We start from the raw sequence: 21,560 nt of genomic DNA on the forward strand, positions 1-21,560 counted from the left end.
AAGAAGAGTACATTTTAAGCCAATAAGCTTCAGGATGTAAACCTAACAGACCTTACACAAAAACCTTACCAGAAAGTGGGGATCGAGTAGGGAAAGAATCTTTAAACGATCAGCAAACTGCCAGCCCACAGACTAGAGAGCTCTCACAGTCAAACAGGGTGGCTCGGATGCCACAAACTCAAAGAAGCAAAGTTCCAAAATAATATAAAATTTAAAAGGTTTTGTACATAACTTGTTCAAAATTTCTCCAGCACCAACTGATACCAAGCACAATGATATGGCACTTTTAGAGACAGCAGCTCGAAACCCAGAAAAGGGCAAGGAGATGGGGTTTATATGGCTAAATCGGTGGCAAAAACACAATCTTAACTTCTTTCTTTCAAGGACGCAGGAGAGCAATTAAGTGGTCCCCTCAACATAAGGGGCACATGATCCATTCTGTAAGCAATTGGCAAGGGGATAGGGATGGGACAAAAATTTGGTCTCAGAGGTCTCACCATCTTAATTTTGGTCACTTCTAATGAAAAAAATGAAACGAGTAAAAATAACATTGTCTAAAGATATCTTAAAGCTGAAAACCTGAACTGCACATTTTTGTTGTTGCTGCTGTTTGGCTAACCCCTCCTGGAACCACCTTTCTGGTTTAGCTGATACTTTGTAGAGAACAAAGTGGTTTCCCACAGGGGAGTCTTTCCCTGGACTCTGTTTAGTTCTCAGTAAGGCAGGCCCATACCTTTTTTCTTCCTCTACAGAGAGGGCAATGTGCATTAAGCTGAAAAGTTACCTTCCAAAAGTGACAAAGGGATTAGATTGCAGAGCTGTAGAAGTATTTGGAATGTTTTACATATGGTTGCTATAAAACAACAAAAAAGGTAATTACAAAATGATGCGTTGTGCTCACGTTCCCTTAAATGTTGTTACCAAAGGGGCTCAGCGTCTAGCCCAGCTGGAATCTCTGGGAAGAGGCAGAGACAGTTTGGTGAAAAAAACATAGGGGGTAGATGGGACAGCATTTTTGATAGAGGTATTTTATGTACATTGTAGGACTGAGCAAATCAGTAAGTATATTTATATTTTGGGAACTAGAGTTTTCACTGAAAAAGGGAGACCTAAATATTAAATGAAGGAAAGAGAAAAGAACCCTGTGCTGTTGAATTGGAATTGAGTTGGAATTGGAGCTAACTGGATGTGTGTGTGTGTGTGTGTGTGTGTGAGAGAGAGAGAGAGAGAGAGAGAGAATGACTCCTAACCCCTATAGCAAAGAACACATCTGGTATCCAGATCTTGGTCTCTAAATACCAACTGCCAGCAAAAGGAATCCAGGATTCTCTAAAAAGAAAAATAGCTTATTCTTGGTGCCTAAAACATCTTGCTGTGTTAGAAACGGAGAAAGTGCTCAAAAACTGATGAGGACACATGAAAAGGACACAGATAACAACTTGAAGAAGCTCCGAACACTTTGAACAACAGAAATAATAATGATAGTCATGGATTAAAACACATTAAGTTAGAGTATGCCTCTGGTAGGGCAGAGGAAAAGCTCTTCTTTGCAGAAGAATACTAACTAATAAATATAAATGATAAAAGCTAGAAAGGCACCGTTTTGCAATCACTACAGTAATAATTGATTCAGGCAAGGATCATCAATGGATGCCAAAAGACAGAATGAACAGAGAGTCAGATTCAAAATGTCACCCCCACAGGTTAGTTATTACACACGAAGGAGAAAGAGAACTTCTATAACAAAGAAATCTGGAGAAACCTTCTTTCCAGTGATCATACTTAATGTTACCAACAGTGGGACTGACTGAAATCTGGAGCCTCCTGATACGATGCACTGAAGACACAGCATCATCTACTTAGTATGATTGTCAGAAATACTGCACCTAAGTCTAATCATGAGAAACCAATCAAATTCAACTTGGGGGACATGCCACAAAAAAATAAGCCTCGATTTTTAAAAAATGTCAATGTCATGGAACACAGAGTTGTAGAACTGTTCTGGATTAAAGGAGACTAAAAGAACATTACAAACTAAGTGAAATTGATTAGATTTTTTGATAAACACCAATAAAAAAAGCTATGAAGGACACTACTTGGACAACAGGGTAATCTGAATATAGACTTAATTAGATAATCATATTAATATTAAGCTTCTTTTGTATGATAATTTTACTGTGGTTATGTAGAAGAATATTTTTGTTCTTAGGAGGTTTAAGCTGTAATATTTAGGAATATCATGATATCTGTGATTTGTCTCCAACTATTCAGGAGAAAAAGAGAACAAATGTGGCAATATAAAAAACTGATGTGCACAGGTATACATATACAATATATAATAACATATATGTAATATATATGCCATTGGTACAAATATATGGTATATAGATGGTACTATTCATGTAACATTTATGTACATTTGAATAATTCTAAAATAAAAATTGGTGAAAAAAATAATCCAATGTTAGGGAAGTAAGTGGAGGTATAAAATGAATTAAGATTGGCCGTGAGTAGATAATTGCGGAAGCTGGATAAAGGGGTCATTATACTGTTCTCTCTATTTTTATACATGTTTGACATTTTCCACGATACAAGATTTTTTTTTTACTTGAGAGAGAAATTGAAAACCATCAACATAGATTTTTTTGAGTTTTGCAGTAAAGGAGAGCAGAGACATTGAGTGATCCAGGGGGAAAGAGAGGCCAAAGGAGTTGTGTTTTTTCCTTTTACTTTTTGTTTTGAAATAAATTTATACTGACCCAAATATCACAAGAACAGTAGAAAGAACTCAAGCATTTCCTTCCAGGAAGTATTTTTTTAATGAGATGAGAGATGTATACAATTATAGCATGTGTCTACACTGATGGGGAAAATCCACAGGGTGGGAAAAATTGATGATGCAGGAAAGAAGAGGGTAAACTGATGAGTAATGACATTGAGTAGGTGAGATGGGATGGTGACTAGTGCACCAGGAGAGGACCAGGCTTAGGTGGATGCAAGGCCATTTCACCCATAAGAAGCAGAAAGGCAGACGCCATGGATTCAGTGGAGCTGGCAGGTGGATGCAGCAGTAGAGGAGTAAGGGAAATCACTTTTAGTTGTCTCTCTTCTCTTAGTAAAATAGAAAATAAGGTGAGAGTGAGTTGAGGGCGTCAGGTGTTGAAAGTTTGGGAGATGCGCAATGGGTGTGAAATGGTACTCTAGGATCCTGCTACTTAAAGTAGGGTCCACTGGCCAGCAATAGCCTATTTGGAGTGCAAAATCTCAGCGTCCTTCCATTTTCACAGAGAAACAATGAAATCAGAACCTGCATTTTTAACAAATCCCCCAGGTGATGCAGATTCGCATTCAAGTGTGAGAGCACTTGGCTAGGGGAAAAATGGAGTAGCATTGCGGACCAGCTCTAAGGACCCAATTGAGATTAAGGTCATAATTTTGAGTAAACCCAGTCAATAGTTTTTCTTTAGCCACTTCATGGGTGCAGGTGCAGAGAAGGCAGAGTATCAGATTTAATCAAGGCTGGGGTTTCAGCAGGTGAGTACAAAGAAGGTGCAGGGACGTGAGGGTGCAGGCAGTGGACTATCTCACAACACAAAACTGTGGAGTAAATGTAGTTGATAGGTCATCAGCCTTTATTCCTTAGGCATCTATACTCCATAACTCTTTGAAATCTTTACTTCTTTCAGTATTACTGATTTTGGCTTTGAGTAAGAACCATTTTAGGTTAAAATATAAGGGACCCTACAGGGCCACAGTGAATAAAAATGTGGACAGGTTCACAACAGATTCAAAGAAGTTCTTCATGAGATACAGCCACTAGCAAGCTGGAAAGCTGGCCTACCTTGAATGATGGTATGACTTTACTTCCTTCTTAGAAGAATAAATATTATTTACTTGACTGCACATCACCGTCTTTTATATCTCTACTGTAATTGTGAGCAATTTTAATGTGACAGTGTTTCCTTCTGATGGATGGGGATAAAAGTAGCAGAACTGCACTGTAAAAACCTTGAATCTGAGTTGTAAATAATGTACTGCATTGATTATGCCATTTGTTCTTCAAACCTTTTTCCTGAGATGGAGAACAAATCAAGCAAAAGTATTACTGAATTCAGATAAATGTACACAACACAGAGCAATACCTTGCCGTGACTTGAACATGTTGTATTAGGGGTTCATTGAACACCTGAAGAATGAATGAAGGGCCAAATGAATTGTAATGACACGGGAAATGCTGAAATCAATAACAGCTTTAAAAAAACTATTGCTGTATGTTTCTTTGCTTTAAAATTGGTTTAATTCCTTAAATTTATCTCCACCTACTTCTCTAAATTCTCTTGAGAATTTAAGCTGAAACACTGTCCTTAAGCTATTAAAGATATCGACAAAATAGAAAACATTTGAAAAGATATTTAAACAGCACTCTGGATATGGTAGGTTATATTAATTATTTGCTCTTCTGACCTTTCTATACTTATCTCTTTCTTCATTTAACTCCTTTACTTTTTTCTCATAATCTTTGAATTGTTTTCTTTCTTCTTCAGTCCACACAGCATCAGGTTTTGCCATGAAAGCAGGTTGAGGAATCACCTGAAGATATTTAGAAAAGCATATATTTCAGCTCAAACGTTAAATGCAGTAGTACAGTAAAAGCTCAGACTTTTTTTTTAAAAAGCCCTTTAAAAGGATACAGTCCTTCACATTGGCAAGGAAAACGACCTGACATCTTGGGCAAAAGATATTTTAAAATTTTACGACAGTTCTTCTGTGACTTAGGTGAAGGTGAGCAGGGCGGGATATACCTGGACTCTTAGGTGATAGACTCAGAGGGGTGTGTTGGTATCTTTATAGTGAGAACTACCCCTGAGCCCCAGGAAAACCTACGTCAGGTATCAAAGAAAATGTTTCCTGGTATATCTGGATAATTACTGATGAAACAGTATTCCTGCCTTCAATAGAGACCAAAACCACTGTAGTTACTTATTTTTATTGATTTGTTTGTGTCTTGTCAGATTGGAAGGCAAACCTGCATTTTCAAATTTATTATCTGTCTAACGTGTTATGTTTTTGGTTTTCTGAGACAGGGTCTTGCTCTGTCTCTCAGGCTGGAGTGCAGTGGTGTGATCACAGCTCACTGTAGCCTTGAACTCCTAGCCTCCTGCCTTGAATTCCCGGCCTCCTCACTTAGCCTCCTCAAGTGCTGGGATTACAAGCATAAGCCACCACACCAGGCCCTAATGTGGTAGGTTTATAAGGTACTACGGAGGTTGTATAATATTTGTTGCTGTAGAACTTCTAAAACCCAGGTTTATATAGGACAAAAATGGTAAAACTTAAGTAGCTCTTTCCACCCCATTCCACCTTCTATAAGGATGAACAGAAATATCACCATTCTCAAAATATCTTCCTTCTTGACTTCCAGAACTCCTCCCATCATGTCCATCAGAGCTCGGAGTCTTGTACTGGCATCCTGGGAAAGAGCCAGAATCAGAGAGGAATACTGAGACAGAAACCTGACATTCCAGGTGGCTCCAGAGGCAGCTTCCCACCCAACATTAGAATGACTGCATTTGGGATTGGGGAAGGTAGGTAGTGCCTGGAGGAGAGAAGGGGGAAGGAGGCCAACTGAGATTCAAGTGACCTCTGACCACGACAAATGTGTTGATGGGTTATTAAACCAAACTAGGAAGCAGTATCCCTAAAGCAAAGAGGGTCTTAGGACCTGTGTAAGCAAAGCTACATGCCTGTATCAGAAGCCAGTGCTCCTTTTCATGATTCACCATCAATTCTTTGGCTTTGTGCCACGGCTTAATGTGTTTGTGGGCTGTAATCTGAAAGAGAAAATGTCATTTCCTGCTATTATTCTTACAAAATTCAAACTAAACTTTCCTTCCACATACTGGGAGGAGGCTGGAAGATACTAAGGGGATTAAAGGGACTCTGCAGACTTTGCACCCAATTTTCTGTTTTGGAATAAGATGAGGTCTAAAATGAGAGAGTTGGAAAAATAGATCTTTACTTCTCTATTAACTCTCAAAGCTTGTGTCCACCACTAAAAAGATTGTAACAGGGAACCTGATAGATTAAGGAGGGGAGGGAGGGGGGCTCAAAGAAGTGCCATCTAAGCCAAATTCTGAAGGATGGGGGTCCTAAGAGGTCAAGAGCTTGGGGCATTCAAGGGACTGTGTGAATGAAATTGTGACCAGAATGGAGCCAGGTGGGAGAGAAGTTGGGCAAGAAAGGGGGTGGGGTGGGCATTTAGGAGGAGGCTCGTGGGCTTTATCCCAAGTGAAGTGAGCAGCCACTGCAAGGGGTGAGGCAGAGAAGGGACATAGTAAGTTTGGCTTGCAGCAAGAGCACTCTCCTAAATGTAGGATGGATTAGAGCCCAAGGAGAAGTAGGTACAAAGTGACTGCCCCAAGCAGGGCCCTCCAGAGAGCAGCAGAGTGTGGTCCTTGCTGTCACCTTGCTCCAGAGTTTTAGGTCACATAGTGAAAGTCTGGTTTAGGAAAAACGACTTGCTTAAACAAGTACAGCAGAGTGCACAGGTTAAGAGGATGAACTCTAAGGCATGATGGTTTGGGTCCAAAGCCCCAACAATGACACTTACTAGCTTTGTAACTGTGGTCAAACTACTCAAACTCTCTGTGTCTCACTTTCCTCATCTGTAAAATGGAACTAATATCAGTACCTACCTTATGATGACTTACAATGATAAATTCATTTCAATCCATCTAGGGCACCACGAATGGTGCCCAGCCAATATCCAGCAGAGACTGTTAAAATATTTTCTATTACTTCTAAACACCACTATTATCTTTTGCCCCCAGGAGTCAAGTTGGTTTTATGTGAGAAAAGGTCTTTCTTTGAGTATTCTTTAGCATTTTTTTTTACTTTTAAAAAATGAAATATTGTCAGATTTTAATTGTTTTCTTTAGGCATTTATTTTCAACTGCCTCTGTGCCAAAACCTTTAAAGAAGGCTGTCCGGAGAGCCCCTTTCTCTGGGATCCACACCTCCTGAATGACCTAGATCACTACTGGAGCTCCACTGGCCTCGTTCCCGCAATGTGACCCAACCACTCTGGGTACAGGCACTGGACCCCAGCTGGGCCAAGGAGCCCCTTCCCAAATGAACTGGGAATTGGGACTAAGAGATTCTAATTCAGACCAGCTACTTTCTCATGTGGAGGAGATACAAAGTAGAAATTGCTAGAGGAAGTAGAAATGCAGAGTGATGTGAACTAAGAGATGAAGATAGAAGGCTTCTGGACCTCCCATGAGGCTCTAGTCTTTGGTTTCTGCTTCTTCCGGGGCTCAGTGTCCAAATCTTCCCTGGACTCCACAGGATTCGTAAAAGAAATTCTCATCATTGCTGAGGCTACATCATGTCTTTCTGTTACCTGCAACTGAGAGTGCTACCCAGTACAATCACTTCCCATAGAGTAACCAAGTTGAACAAATAGGAGCTGGGGAAAGTCTCCTGAGAAAGAAGGGAAGGGAGAACACAGCTAGCCAGTACCTCCTCATCTTGCACAACAAGCATTCTCTCTGGCTTCTCACAGTCTTCAAATTCTGGTTGCCAGACTGCTTCTTCCAATTCCAGATCTAAAATAATTTCTCGAATTCGAACATTTCTTTCCTTCACGCGTGCAATTTCAAACTCTTTTTGTTTATATGCAGCGTCAAACTCATTATTGAAAACAGTTTTTACCTTGTAAATGATATCCTGAAATATTAACATGTTACTGAAAACACATCACATATTATATCTTTACTGGTAACATGATCCCACAATTATACTTTCCCTCTAAAATCATTCCACAATTTTTTTTTTTTTTTTGAGATGCAGTCTCGCTTTGTTGTCCAGGCTGGAGTGCAGTGGCATGATCTCTGCTCACCGCAAGCTCCGCCTCCCGGGTTCACGCCATTCTCCTGCCTCAGCCTCCTGAGTAGCTGGGACTACAGGTGCCCGCTACCACGCGCGGCTAATTTTTTTGTATTTTTAATAGAGACGGGGTTTCACTGTTAGCCAGGATGGTCTTGATCTCCTGACCTTGTGATCCACCTGCCTCAGCCTCCCAAAGTGCTGGGATTACAGGCGTGAGCCACCGTGCCCGGCCCCACAAATTATCTTTTAAGAAGGTAAAATGAATCTTTCTAGAATACTACTTAATATTAAGTCATTTCTTGGCTCAATAACCTACAGTGGCATCCAGGTATGGGTAGGATTAAGGCTACCACATAATTGTTAGACTATAACCTACTTCTTGAAATGTAAATTGTAACTCCATGTGCAGGTTGACAAATGCTGAAGTGGGTGATGGGTAGTTAGAGGCTCATTGGGCTATTCTCTCTACTTTTGTACAAAATCCACTATAAAATATTTAAAAAGCAATATACAGGATTTAAGTTGGCACATGTCTTTTCTTTGGAACCTGGGTTGGGGTAGATGTGGAAAAGAAGAGATAGTTTGTAGAAAGTATTTGGAGAATCTGCCAGAGAATCACCACCACACACAATACTCTTCTTCTATATGAACACACCATTCTCAGGTAGGAAAGAAACCTGTGCTAGCCAGCTGGAGTAACCAATTCCTAAGGTGCCAGTGGGACCAACTGGATTGCCCCCACTCCTGGTGATGGGTCAACCCAAAGTGGCCTTTATGTTGCCATGGGAGTTTAGTCTATGTCTATCCTACTGAAGATGAAACCATTAAAGCAAGGTGAAAAAAATGATCTGAACAGCTAGCACGAAAATTTCTCTTGGGCTGAAATTACCTCCTTGTAGGAAAACACCTTAATTAAAAGCAGCAAGAAGGTGAGACCCTGAAGGCAGAAGCTGAGCAACAAATGAGGTAACTAAATAGCTCTGAGTGTAAATGAACAGAAATTTCAGGGGCTAGAGCATAAAAAGAAGAGGATAGGAAGAGAGAGCTAAGAACATGGCAGGAGACTAGAATTCAAATTGCAGACATGGCTGGAGGGTTTTCAGGAACAGGGATTGCCAGCATTCAATTTCAAACTATCTTCATTGGCACAATCTCAGTCACTGCATTTTCAAAAACCTTCAGTCAGGGTTTCTACATGTATAGACGTATTCTGAGACTGTTTGGTGGAAAGTTAAGGAGTAGGAGCTTAGAGCCAGAGGGACCCCAACACCTTGTCCTTGAACCCCAGAATTTACAGAAATTTAGAGGAAATTGTCTTTCCCCAGGTTAAGCAGATAGATAAACAATAACATCTTGATCTTACAAGGAAATCCTAATTGACATTTGGGTATACTGAGAAAACGGAATTCTAGTGTTTTCTTTTCTCTTTGAGCTTACTGAAGTCCAAAACAGAATGGTTTGTGGTGTCAGCTGTTGTGGAATGTTCTTTAGAAAACTTGGTATCACAGTAACCTAGTCCAAATGGTCGAACGCAACTCTTGTACACAAGATCTGTCTAAAGGACATGGACAGTATCTGTATATTCCTCTATGTATTGTTATTTATTTATTTATTTATTTTGAGACAGTGTCTCGCTCTGTTGCCAGGCTGGAGTGCAGATCCAGCTCACTGGCATGATCTCGGCTCACTGCAACCTCCACCTCCCCAGTTCAAGCGATTTTCCTGCCTCAGCCTCCCGAGTAGCTGGGATTACAGGCACGCACCACCATGCTCAGCTAATTTTTTAATTTTTAGTAGAGACGGGGTTTCACCATGTTAGCTAGGATGGTCTCGATCTCTTGACCTCACGATCTGACCGCCTCGTCCTCCCAAAGTACTGGGATTACAGGTGTGAGCCACTGTGCCCAGCCTCCTCTATGTATTTTTAAATCATCATTTGATTGGCATTTGTTTTCAATGTGAGGCCTTGAAAGCCACCTAATGGGGAGTCTAGAGATTTTTCAGGATAAAAAGAAAATTGACCCACTTTCAATAATATAATTTGGTTGATTTTCTCTTCTCTGGAATGAAGCTCCAATTGGCTTGACAATAAAGAGGTATCTACCCCAAAATCAGTACTCAGACTACCAAGCAGGTAATTGGGCAAATTGCTATATTTTACTGTCTTGTCTTCCTCTTCCTCTTCTTCATCATCCTCTTCATGACGCTGTTTAATCAACTTAACTCCAGACTGAGCCTCTACAATTTCCTTCCGTAGCTACATGTAGAAAAAGATGACACAGAAGTTATGCAATAATAAGAATCCTCTAAAGGGAAATTTTGTGACAACTTAATTATTTCAACAATCATTTTAATTTGTTGAATTGTCTTGCCAACAACTGAATTCGAAGGGATGAATAGATCCCAGAACTGCTGCAGAAGAGATTAAGGCTTCAGAAACTGATAAACGATAGATAAATCAAAGGAATAAAAATTGTCCTGGATGGTGTGTAATATTTATATCTTTCTGTCAGTATGACATCTGCTTGTAAATATTTTGAGTCTTTTTTGGTACTTAAGTATTAAGAAATATATATTCTCTTTATATTTTACAAAGAAACCTGTTAACAAAGGATCGGTGGGTGAAGGTTAACACGAATTAAGCATGCCTTCTTTTTGTTTCAGAAAAAGAGTGGGTGCAAAGTTCTGACCAAAACAAAACTACACTGAAGGGCAGTGTTTTTTTAGTGGCTTGACAGAGATTATTGCTTAAAAAGTTGGGATTTAGGAAAATCATAATTCCATCAAAACAAATTCTACTTCGTCCTTGATCAATTATCTTAAAATACAATCCCTAGTGACAAGGGAGGATGAAAAGGATATGTGTGGATGAAGACAACCTCTGTGCAGGACAAGAGCAAAACACCAAATCTCATTTTTTAAGGCATATCCTCATATTTGAGGGCTAGCCAGTGTTGTATAGGATACAGGCTCCTTGATTTATTGTGTGGATATAGGCTCCTACAGTTATTAGAATATATTCTACAAATTAACAAGAAATAAAAATATAAATACATACAATACCTAAACTTAAATTACATCCCAACTCAAACCTGAACAAAGGAGACTCTAAAATAAAGCACATCACTTATATAAACACATGTATATTTAAAATAGTACTTTAAGACACTCTGCTTCAATCTTCTTTTGCTGTAAAACTCTTTCCAATTCTTTCAGCTCTTCAACCGTGCGCGCTTTCATCGGGAAGTTTTCAACCACACAGGGGATATGAAAACACTTGGGGAAAAAAACGCAAGACAAAATAAATCCATCTGTAGTATAATTGTGTGTATCTGGGGTTGAGTAGGGGATGTTTTCTGTGATTAAAATTAACCCATAGGTTATCATGTGTTAGTAAAATTGACAATGGAAACCTTTTTAAAAATAAAACAATGTATTCCATGAGTATTGGTATAAACTTTATATAAAATACTGTGCTTTTGTGAAGGGCTGATTTTTAGGTCAGTAGTTCTCAACTAGGAGCAATTTTTCTCCTCCCTTCTCTCCCTATCCTTTGCCCCCAAGACATTTGGCAACTTTTTTTTATTGTAATTACTGGAGGCGAACAATGCTACTGTCTCCAAATAGAGGCCAGAGATGTTGCTACACACCCTACAGGGCATAGAACAGCCCCCACAACAAGAAATGATCCAGCCCAAAATGTATGGCTCATGAGGACCCTGTTTTAGAGCAATATCCATCACATAAAATGTAGGGTGGCCGTATACTTCATTGTCCACATTGGGAGCATATTTGAAAGTGAAAAGGATGCTGATAATAGTTACTCTGGGATTGCAGACAAGACCTGAGACTTTTGGTCACCCTACACAAAGAGGGAAATTACATTGGAGGGAATCTCAATGAGAAACAGCTCCTTAGAAAATGGGAAGGCAGGCACAGGCAGAAACATGAACCAGATTTCGTCTACCTTTCAATCTGTGTGAAACGTAAGTGAGCAGACAGCTATTAAGACCCAGATGCAGTGGGTGCCTGAGAGGAAAGGAGGAAAAGAATGCTAAGACGGATCTTCAGAAATGCTGGCTGGGAAGCACACGGGGAGTGAGCACAGAGGGAAGGAACCAAGAGACAGGGACACATCCAGGTGAAATTCAGTGTAGGAAGGGGCAAGCCATGCTCTCAGTGCTTTGCTATGTCTGAATTTTCTTAAATTTATTTTTAAAACTTTCCTGAGCTTTTGATGACAATTCTCATCAGGTTTTGTACCTAGGGTTCTATCTGTTACCTTAAGAGCTTGACCTTTCACAGCCATCGAATTCCAACATTCTTCTTTGATAAGTTCAGCCAAATAGCTCTTGGCTAAGTTATGCATCTCTACATCCTTTATTATCTTGAAGAACATAGACAAAGGGAAAAGATAAAAATGAAAGTGTGGACTCAGAAATAATAATCTCCATTGTAAACTCACTAAGTAGCCATTAACTGCACCTTCAGTGGTAGAGTTTGTCTTTCTCCAACACTTTGAGCCACCTCGCACTGAGATGCACTTTTGGGAAACACATCTCTGCCTTTGAGAACGTCTCCTGAAGTTTGTCTGTAGGCTTGGATTCTCTTCCTTGAGGACACACAGTACCTCTAAGGATGGTCGGCTTGCATACATGAGTGAAGTGGGGTGTGAGGATGGATGCACTGTGGTGGTGAGCTGCGTAGCTAATGTGCACAAAGCCTGCTGGTTGGAACAGCAGGGAAGCAAAACCACTGAGCGAAGTCTTCCTGTTTTATTAGAGAGGTCTGGAATTCATATTTTTAAGTGAAACTGCCAGATATCTAAATGTTGGTTGAAATCTCACCAACACACATTTGAAGTGCCAGTTTGTGACCTCTGTCTGGGAGTCTTTACTGTACTTAATTCTTCTATTATTTACATCCACAATAAAAAGAACCCTCTACTTCTCTTGGGGATCATACAATCTGTGTTTTTTTCCACTTAAAAACATGTTACTTCAATTAGTTTTACTTGCTTACATAATCCTATTGCTTATTATTTAAATAATTAAGTATTCTTATTTTAATAGAGTTTGCTGAAAGGCCTGGTGTGAAAGTGAGATCTAACAATCTTTAGTCCTTAGGATCCTCTTCAGGACCTTTGTGCACTTCATTTTGTTGGCAGAATTATTAGCAAACTAGATAAGACTAATATCTCGCAGATTTAAAATGTCTTTTTTAGTACTTCTTGTGAATTTCTATTTATTTTATTGTCTGATTAAATGACTTTAATTTGCAATTCATTTCTTTTTTATTTTGATCCAGTGAGTTAATAGCTAATACAGTTTTAAATTATTTCTTTCTAAATAGACAGCTGGCTTGGCATATCAGCTGTCAGAGCCTGCCTGATTCCTAGCCCACTCGGCCCTCCTCTCTCCACTGCTGAGGCTGTTTGATCAACTCCTCCAAACTCAGTCCCTAATAATGTGTCCAGATTGTCATTATCGGGCTTTGGTCTTCTTCCTGTCATTGGGATCCTGGCCGGGGTAGGGTAGTAGCCTAGTCTCTCATTCACATCCTTGACTGGCAGGTGCCACTAACTCCTCCCAAGGACTAGTATTCTGATCCTAAACATGCTGAAAGCTCCTAAACAGCTGAGTTTATGGTGCCATCTGCTAACACTGTTCTCTCCTGGGCCACTGTTGTACCTAATCTGGTGTTACTATCTCTTCAAAGGCACAGAGCTCAAGAAAAAAAAATAAACAATATGAGGGAAACTAGCATATGGAAGGCCTTTCTCTGCACCAAATCCTGCCTCAGAGGATCAAGGAGAACTCTTGAGGGATGAGAATGAATTTGGTAAGTGGCAAGGAGGGGCATCTGGGGCAGAGGCACAGGGTGGCGGTGGGGTAGGTAGGATGAGTTTGGCAATGGTAAATAGTTCAGTGGGCCAGGGGAGCAGGTTCACTGTGTCAAGTAGTTGTATACAGCTTGGAGAGAGAAGCAAAGATACGGTGAGGAAGGGGGCAGGCACTGAACCCACACACATTGCTGAGTGGTCAAGATGAGTGGGCTGGGAGAACTTGGTGCAGAATAGCAGGGGGCATTCCGAGCCTGAGCCAAACCAGAGCCAAGGAGGAAGAGTCAGGATCTTCCTGGCTCTGATCTTAGCCAAGTGACTCTAACTCTCTAAGCCTCTATCTAAGCCTCAGTTTTTTCAAGTGCGGCAAACTATCACCTGCCTCTTTTGATTGTGATGATCAAAATAAATAACATTTAAAAAGCTCCTAGATTGGTGCCTACCTCTTGTGATAAGAAAATGGGATTTTTTTTCATAGCTTCCTGTTGCACAGTTAATAAAAAAGCCAAATTCTTTACCGCAATATACAAGCTCGTCAGGGCTAGCCTCTGCCTACCTCCCCCACCTCATTCCATTAGGCTCTCTCCCATCCACGATGCTTCAGCCTTTCTGGTGTGCTGTTCCTGGAATACTCCAAGCCATTTCTGCCTGTGGGCCTTTGCTCTTGCTGCTCCCTGTGCTTGACATTCTCTTCCCTCAGATCTTTGCACAGCCAGATCTCTCTCTCCCTTTAGTTCTCAACTGAAATGTCAGCCCTTGAAGTGGTTTTCTTTGACCACAGAAGTAGATCTCCCACATCTATCATGGCATCCAGTTTGTTTCCATCATATACTATGTAGAGATTTGTTTACGGCCTGTCTTCTTCAATACATTAGCCCCATGACAGCAGAAATGTGTCTGTCTTCTTTATTCTATTCCCAGCACCTAGATTAATATGCCCAGCACATTAATAAATGTTGCAGAATGAATGAAGGAATGATTATCCCAGGTAAATTTTATTGTACTAAGTCAGTCTGTTGAGATACTCTTGTCCTAATTGTTATCCACTACATTTCCTCACCTTCTCAGTCTCATGTCATTCACTAATTTGACAAATCTCCTCATTTCTATATCTTCACCCCAGTCATTAATAAACATGTTTATCAGGACCAAGTCCTGGGGCACATGGTGGAAACCTCCCTCCTAGAGGCATCAGTCAAATAATCAACCTCCTCTTGGTGTAGTTGTTTAATCTATTATAATCCACCTTAACTGTCCTTGAATCCAGCTATCTTGCATTCTCCTGTGTTTTTATATTTGCACATTCAAAAAATTAACCTGTACTAGCAGGTTGAGAAAGAGGTAGCTTCAGAATATCCTGTGTAAAACACACTTAGGGCTTTTATTTAAAATAAAATCCATATGAGCAAACAATTTGATGTGACTGCCAGAAAATAATACAAAGGCTGAATTAACAGAAGTATAGTATGAATGGAGGTTTCAGTTTATGCTTTTCTCTACACTGGACAGAAAATAATTTGAATTCTTCTGTGGGTACCATATGCAAATATAATTAATCCAGAGGAAAATGGCATGATGATGACGAGGCTATTGAAACTATAATATATGATGGTCATAGGAGCTGGGATAATTAGCCCAGACAGGAGAAGATCCACAGGGAACATGGAAATTTCTAATCCTCTACCACTCTCAGAGGGGCCATAGAGTAGGAAGTGCTCAAAGAGTAGAAGGATCAGTGCGTACAGGAAGAAAGATTTCAACTCTAATTAAGAAAGGGCTTACTAAACCAGAAGCGTCCAAAGTTGGCATGAGGTGGCTGAGAAGACTTCCAACAATGTTCAAACGTATGGCTGGCACGAATGTCATGGAGGGGAAGCAAATGTCAGATGTCTGGCTGGCCTAGATGTTCTCCCTGCTCCTAACCCCCAAATTCGATGATCCTCTGATTCATTACACTTATATGCACTATGTTTGCTTTATTCACATTATACTGAAAAAGGTTTTGTCATATTCACATTATTATGAAAAAGTTCCCATTCCTATTATCTTTTTACTTCTTTCATCATAACTTTATGGTGCTTCAATTATACTTTTTCATACCTTTGCCACTTCTTCCTGACTTTCATCATGAAGCCTTTCTAGTTCCTCAAGATCCAGACCAAATTCCTGTTGGTCTAATTTTGCAATATTTTCTAGTTTGTCATTTTCTTCCATCATATTCAGAATCTGAATGTTGAAATAAAAAAGTGTGCTGACAAGTAAAGAATTAAACTGTAATAATATAATTTTCTTAGTTTCTTTTAGGCAGCAATCAATAAAAAATAGATGTTCTATTTATCAAAATGTACTACTAAGTAAATAATTAGATTATGGGCTTATTGTGGTTATTGAAGTTTTAAGGTTTCATCCTTAAAAACTCTTTCATCGCTCTCTCCGGTCCGTGCCTCCAAGATGACAAAGAAAAGAAGGAACAACGGTCGTGCCAAAAAGGGCCGCGGCCACGTGCAGCCTATTCGCTGCACTAACTGTGCCCGATGCGTGCCCAAGGACAAGGCCATTAAGAAATTCGTCATTCGAAACATAGTGGAGGCCGCAGCAGTCAGGGACATTTCTGAAGCGAGCGTCTTCGATGCCTATGTGCTTCCCAAGCTGTATGTGAAGCTACATTACTGTGTGAGTTGTGCAATTCACAGCAAAGTAGTCAGGAATCGATCTCGTGAAGCCCGCAAGGACCGAACACCCCCACCCCGATTTAGACCTGCGGGTGCTGCCCCACGTCCCCCACCAAAGCCCATGTAAGGAGCTGAGTTCTTAAAGACTGAAGACAGGCTATTCTCTGGAGAAAAATAAAATGGAAATTGTACTTAAAAAAAAAAAAAAAAAAAAAAAAAAAACTCTTTCATCTAATAAGGAAAACTACAAAAATATATAAGCTCATCATTTCATTCAATGATATTAAAGCACTGTTGCTAGTTTGAGGTACACTAACAGCATTGTGGTTATGTGTTTTGAGAGTCTTTATCATTTAGAGATACATACTGAAATAATTAAAGATGATATGATGTTTGGGATTTACTTCAAAATAATCAGGGGAGGGGTAATGGATGGAAGCATTGGTGAAATGATATTGGCCATTGGATGTATTATATTATTCTCTCCAATTTTGTATAAATTTGAACTTCTATACAATAAAAATTATCTTTAAAAGTTCATAACTTAAAAAAATTCAGGAGCAAAGGATACACACTACAACACGTATGACAAAATATTAATGTCTTTAATATATAAAAAGCACTTACAAATAAAAACAAGGCAGACAAATGATAGAAAAAAATGGGACTTCAGTTTCAAAATGGTAGACTGAGAATGAGTTTAACAATTTTTCTTTTTTGCCCCAAAATATAAAGTTAAGAGAAAAGAAGTATATAGCATAGATAAACCCATTACTACAATGAAGAGGAAAAAAGGAATAGAATCCTTCAGGAGCATGAAAACTATAACAACTGAAAGACGGAAATCAGATGGATCAGCAGGATGCATCACAGCCCTGAATGCCCTCAGCACTCAACAATGGGTGGAAGCTACACCAGATACAGGAACAAGAGTTTACCTAAGAGTGCTGGCAGGTTGATTAGCTGGGGGTGCTGCATCAGAAACAGACAGTAGAACCTGCCTGTACCCCTACCTGGTGAAGTTCCCTAGGGTCCAGCAGTAGTAACTGGAGTGTTTGTCTCCAGGTAGAAGAAACTGGAATGAATATTTGGATGGGAGAAACAGGGCAAGGCCCAAGGAATCTGTTAGTGGCTAGAAAGAATAGAGAACAACCCCCACCACACAATGGGATGCCAAGACACTTCCCAACACCACCCACCCCTTCACTTTTTACTGAGAGCAGACAGAATACCTGCTAAAGTCAGATCTCCTACACTTCTTCCAAAGCAGACTGACCTGGTGTCATGGAACTATAACAGGGAGTTTCAATTATAAAGACAACCATGAAATAATAACAATAAATCACTAAATATTTGGGGAACAACAAGACCACTGGAGAGAGACAATAAATTCAACAAATAGAAGACTTGTTGCCCAAAAGAAAAGTTAATTGAGTGAGAAGGGTATAATTTTACAGTAACTAGGGATGCAAAATATTGTATTTCATAAAAAGAATCATAAGACTAGAAAAATAAATGAAGTATAAAGACTGATGAGAGAAATATGTTATTTTCAAAAGATATGATAGTCTACCTAGATAATCTAAGACAATCAAGTGACAAAATAGTAGAACTAAAAAGAATTCAACAAGGTGGTCAGAAAAAAATCAGTAACATTCACATATACCAATAATATATACCAATATATAACATATACCAATTGTATTAGTCTGTTTTCATGCAGCTGAAAAAGACATACCTGAGACTGGGCAATTTACAAAAGAAAGAGATTTAATGGGCTTACAGTTCCACATGGTTGGTGAAGCCTCACAATCATGGCAGAAAGTGAAAGGAAAGGCATGTCTCACATGGCAGCAGACAAGAGAAGAGAGCTTGTGCAGGGAAACTCCCCTTTTTAAAACTATCTGATTTCCTGAGACTTATTCACTACTGCAAGAATAGCATAAGAAAGACCCGCCCCCATGATTCAATTATCTCCCACCAGGTCCCTTCCACAACACATGGGAATTATGGGAGCTACAATTCAAGATGAGATTTGGGTGGGGACACAGCCAAACCATATCACCAATGTAATAGAAAAATATTCCATTCACAAAAACGGTATAAACTATAAGATACCTAAAATAAACCTAATAAGAAATTTAAAGTCACTTTCAGAGAAACTATAAACTTTCACTGGAGATTACCTTTTTAAAATTGAATAAACATAAATAAATATATAATATACACATATGTAAGTATTATATATTTAATGAAAATATAACTGGCCGGGCGTGGTGGCCCACGCCTGTAATCCCAGCACTTTGGGAGGCCGAGGCGGGCGCATCACGAGGTCAGGAGATTGAGACCATCCTGGCTAACACCGTGAAACACCATCTCTACTAAAAATACAAAAAATCAGCTGGGCGAGGTGGCGGGCACCTGTAGTCCCAGCTACTCGGGAGGCTGAGGCAGGAGAATGGCGTGAACCTGGGAGGCAGAGCTTGCAGTGAGCCGAGATCATGCCAATGCACTCCAGCCTGGGCGACAGAGCGAGAGCGAGACTCCGTCTAAAACAAACAAACAAACAAACAAACAAAAAAAGAAAATATAACTTTAAAAGTTATATATTTTAAAAGAAATAAATATACAGGCCTGGTGCAGTGGCTCATGCCTGTAATCCCAGCACTTTGGGAGGCCAAGGCAGAAGGCTAGGAATTCAAGACCAGCCTGGGCATCATAGGGAGACCCTGTCTCTTCAAAAAAATACAAAAATTACTTGGGCGTGGTGGTGAATGTCTGCAGGCCTAGCTACTTGGAAGGATGAGGTGAGAGGATTGCTTGAGCCCAGGAGTTCAAGCCTGCAGTGAGCTACGCTTATGCCACTGCACTCTAGCCTGGGTTACTAAGCAAGATCCTGTCTCTAAATAAATAAATGAAAGATGTAAATATATAAATATACAGATGCTCCTCAACTTATGATGGGGTTATGGCCCAACAAACCCATGGTAAGATGAAAATATCATGTCAAAAGGGGCATTTGTAGACATGATGGGCTGTGAAAACATAAAACACGATATCCAAAAAATGCTGGCAACACAGTACACTTCAGAATATCCATTGTTTACCTTCGTGATTGCATGGCTGACTAGGAGCTGTGGCTTACTGCTGCTGCCCAACATTGTGAGAGAGTATGGTACCGCATATTGCTACTCTGGGAAAAGATCAAAATAAGCCTGCAGACATGTGCCACCACGCCCAAGTTTCTACTGAATGTGCGTTGCTTTTGCACCATCATAAGGTCAAAAAATTATAAGTTGAACCACTGTGAGTTGGGGACTGTCTGTATATATCTTAATTCAATTTAAAAAATATTCTTCAGTAAAGTTTTATCATACATACTTATATATATACTAAAGTTCAGAGCTGGCAGATAAATTCTTCTCCAAATCAAACTATAAGCAATATATTCTCAATCAAAATCAAATCAGAGTTTTTCATGGAGTTTGACAAGCTGAATTTAAAATTCCAATGGAAAATTAAGTACACATAAAAAGTCCAATTTTTTTTAAAGAAGGGCAAAAGGAGAATTATTCTCAAGGTACAAGAACTATTATAAAGTTATAGTAATTAAAATAGCTTGGTATTGGCTCAAGAAAAATCAATATTCAATCTTAGAACAGAGTCCAGCAACAATCCTATATCCAGGGATTGATAGAGGAGACATTGCAAATCAGCAGAGAAAGGATAGTATATTAAATAAAACAGACTGGGGAAATGGGCTATTTATTTGAAAAAATAAAATTAGAACTATATGTCATACCATTCACAAAAATAAATTATAGATGAAATCAAAGAGCATTAGAAGAAAATATGTGTGACTTTGAAAGGTCATTTAAAATCAGAGGTAAAACCCAAAAGTTATAAAGAAAATGATCAATAACTTGGATCATGCCATAGTTTTAAAATTCTGCTTTATAATAAAATTATTTAAAATTTGGCACATTATAAAAGTTAAAAGAAAGTATTTATAGTAGGATGAGCCATATACTTTTCTAGAAAATATTTGTAGGTTGAGCCACATAAAACAGCAATTGCATGAAGTTCCACCTAATAATAAGGGCTACCTTTAGATATGTCCCATTCACACTTCCACGCTCTTCTCCTTTCCAACTGACTCAAATGAGATCAAGCAAGGCAATCTTCGAAGCCCTGAGTTGAAGATAGCAGGGTCTCCAACAGTCTGGGTCTCTGAATGACTGCATGGAACAGAGCAGCTGCTGAGCTAAATACCCACCCAGGATGGTTACATGGGAGTGAAATAACCTTCTCATCACTGTGCCACTATGTTTTTCTGAGTTTGTTACCATAGGCTAGCTAACTCTAATTATCATAAATACATATAAATAAAAAATAAAAATAAAGAACTCCTATAATCAACAAGAAAATGACCAATTATCCAATAAGGAAATAGGCAAAGAATATAAACAGGAAATTCACAAGAGAAGAAATACAAATAGTGTTTAGAGTTATGAAAAGGTGCTCAGCCTTATTAGTAATCAGGAAAATAAAAACAAAGGCCAAGGAAATGATTTAAGAACTTTTTCTAAAACCGAGAGACAAAGGTTTCCTATTAAAATGCCCATCGAAGTCTAGCACATGGAAGAAGAAAACACCTAGGGTCCTGGTAGGAAAAAGTAACACATTCAAATGGGAAAACTGAAGAGAGAAACTTAAAAAAAAAGATTTGGCAGAGTAAGGAGAGCCAGCAACACATGATAAAGCATTAGGCTACCAACTGCGGGAAGCCATCTCTGCTCCTAGGTCTGAAGGGCAAAGGCTGGGAGTGGTTAATGAACCTGGAGAGACCCATAAATGTAGGAGAAGGATGGCGGTCATTGCCAACTCATAACCCTACAGGGAGGAAACTGGGAGAATGAGGACCCTGGTCTTAGTCTTCTGCCCTGCAATCTGAGCCCCAAGAGGCTGGCCTTCATGAATAGCAACAATGGGGTTCTCCTGCTGATGCCACTTATTGCCTAAACCCAAGAGAAAGCCAGAAGGCAAGAGAGTGCATTGCTACTGTCCATAAAGGCCAGCCTCTTGGGGCTCAAAGAAGAGTGGAAAAGGGAAGAGAGTCTTGGTTTGTACCAGCAAACCTAGAATACTCATCGAAC

General features: G+C 39.5%; 2 protein-coding genes across 36 annotated transcripts in view; one reads left to right on the forward strand and one right to left on the reverse strand.

The window, feature by feature from the left end:
• CFAP43 (cilia and flagella associated protein 43) overlaps nucleotides 1–21,560 on the reverse strand; it is a 102,557-nt gene that overhangs the window by 26,604 nt on the left and 54,393 nt on the right. For 31 of the 35 annotated variants that reach the window (XR_010146718.1, XR_010146716.1, XR_010146717.1 and 28 more), the window contains 8 exons: nucleotides 15,833–15,958; nucleotides 12,173–12,277; nucleotides 11,050–11,166; nucleotides 9,917–10,147; nucleotides 7,522–7,728; nucleotides 5,745–5,831; nucleotides 5,390–5,470; nucleotides 4,465–4,590 (listed from right to left, as the gene is read on the reverse strand). Coding sequence is in view for 31 of the 35 variants with exons in the window: in XM_054660520.2 (XP_054516495.2) it covers nucleotides 4,465–4,590; nucleotides 5,390–5,470; nucleotides 5,745–5,831; nucleotides 7,522–7,728; nucleotides 9,917–10,147; nucleotides 11,050–11,166; nucleotides 12,173–12,277; nucleotides 15,833–15,958 (1,080 nt within the window). In the remaining 4 variants the exon portion in view is untranslated. The remainder of the gene's footprint in view (nucleotides 1–4,464; nucleotides 4,591–5,389; nucleotides 5,471–5,744; nucleotides 5,832–7,521; nucleotides 7,729–9,916; nucleotides 10,148–11,049; nucleotides 11,167–12,172; nucleotides 12,278–15,832; nucleotides 15,959–21,560) is intronic. The other 4 variants (XM_054660517.2, XM_054660513.2, XM_063781159.1 and 1 more) reach the window with 1 other exon arrangement.
• Nucleotides 16,163–16,595, forward strand: LOC134807078 (small ribosomal subunit protein eS26). The gene has a single exon (XM_063781173.1). It carries the CDS (start codon nucleotides 16,184–16,186, stop codon nucleotides 16,529–16,531), a length of 348 nt encoding a protein of 115 aa, XP_063637243.1. The 5' UTR covers nucleotides 16,163–16,183; the 3' UTR covers nucleotides 16,532–16,595.

This window comes from Pan troglodytes, chromosome 8 (assembly GCF_028858775.2).
Source record: "Pan troglodytes isolate AG18354 chromosome 8, NHGRI_mPanTro3-v2.0_pri, whole genome shotgun sequence".
NCBI lineage: Eukaryota > Metazoa > Chordata > Mammalia > Primates > Hominidae > Pan > Pan troglodytes.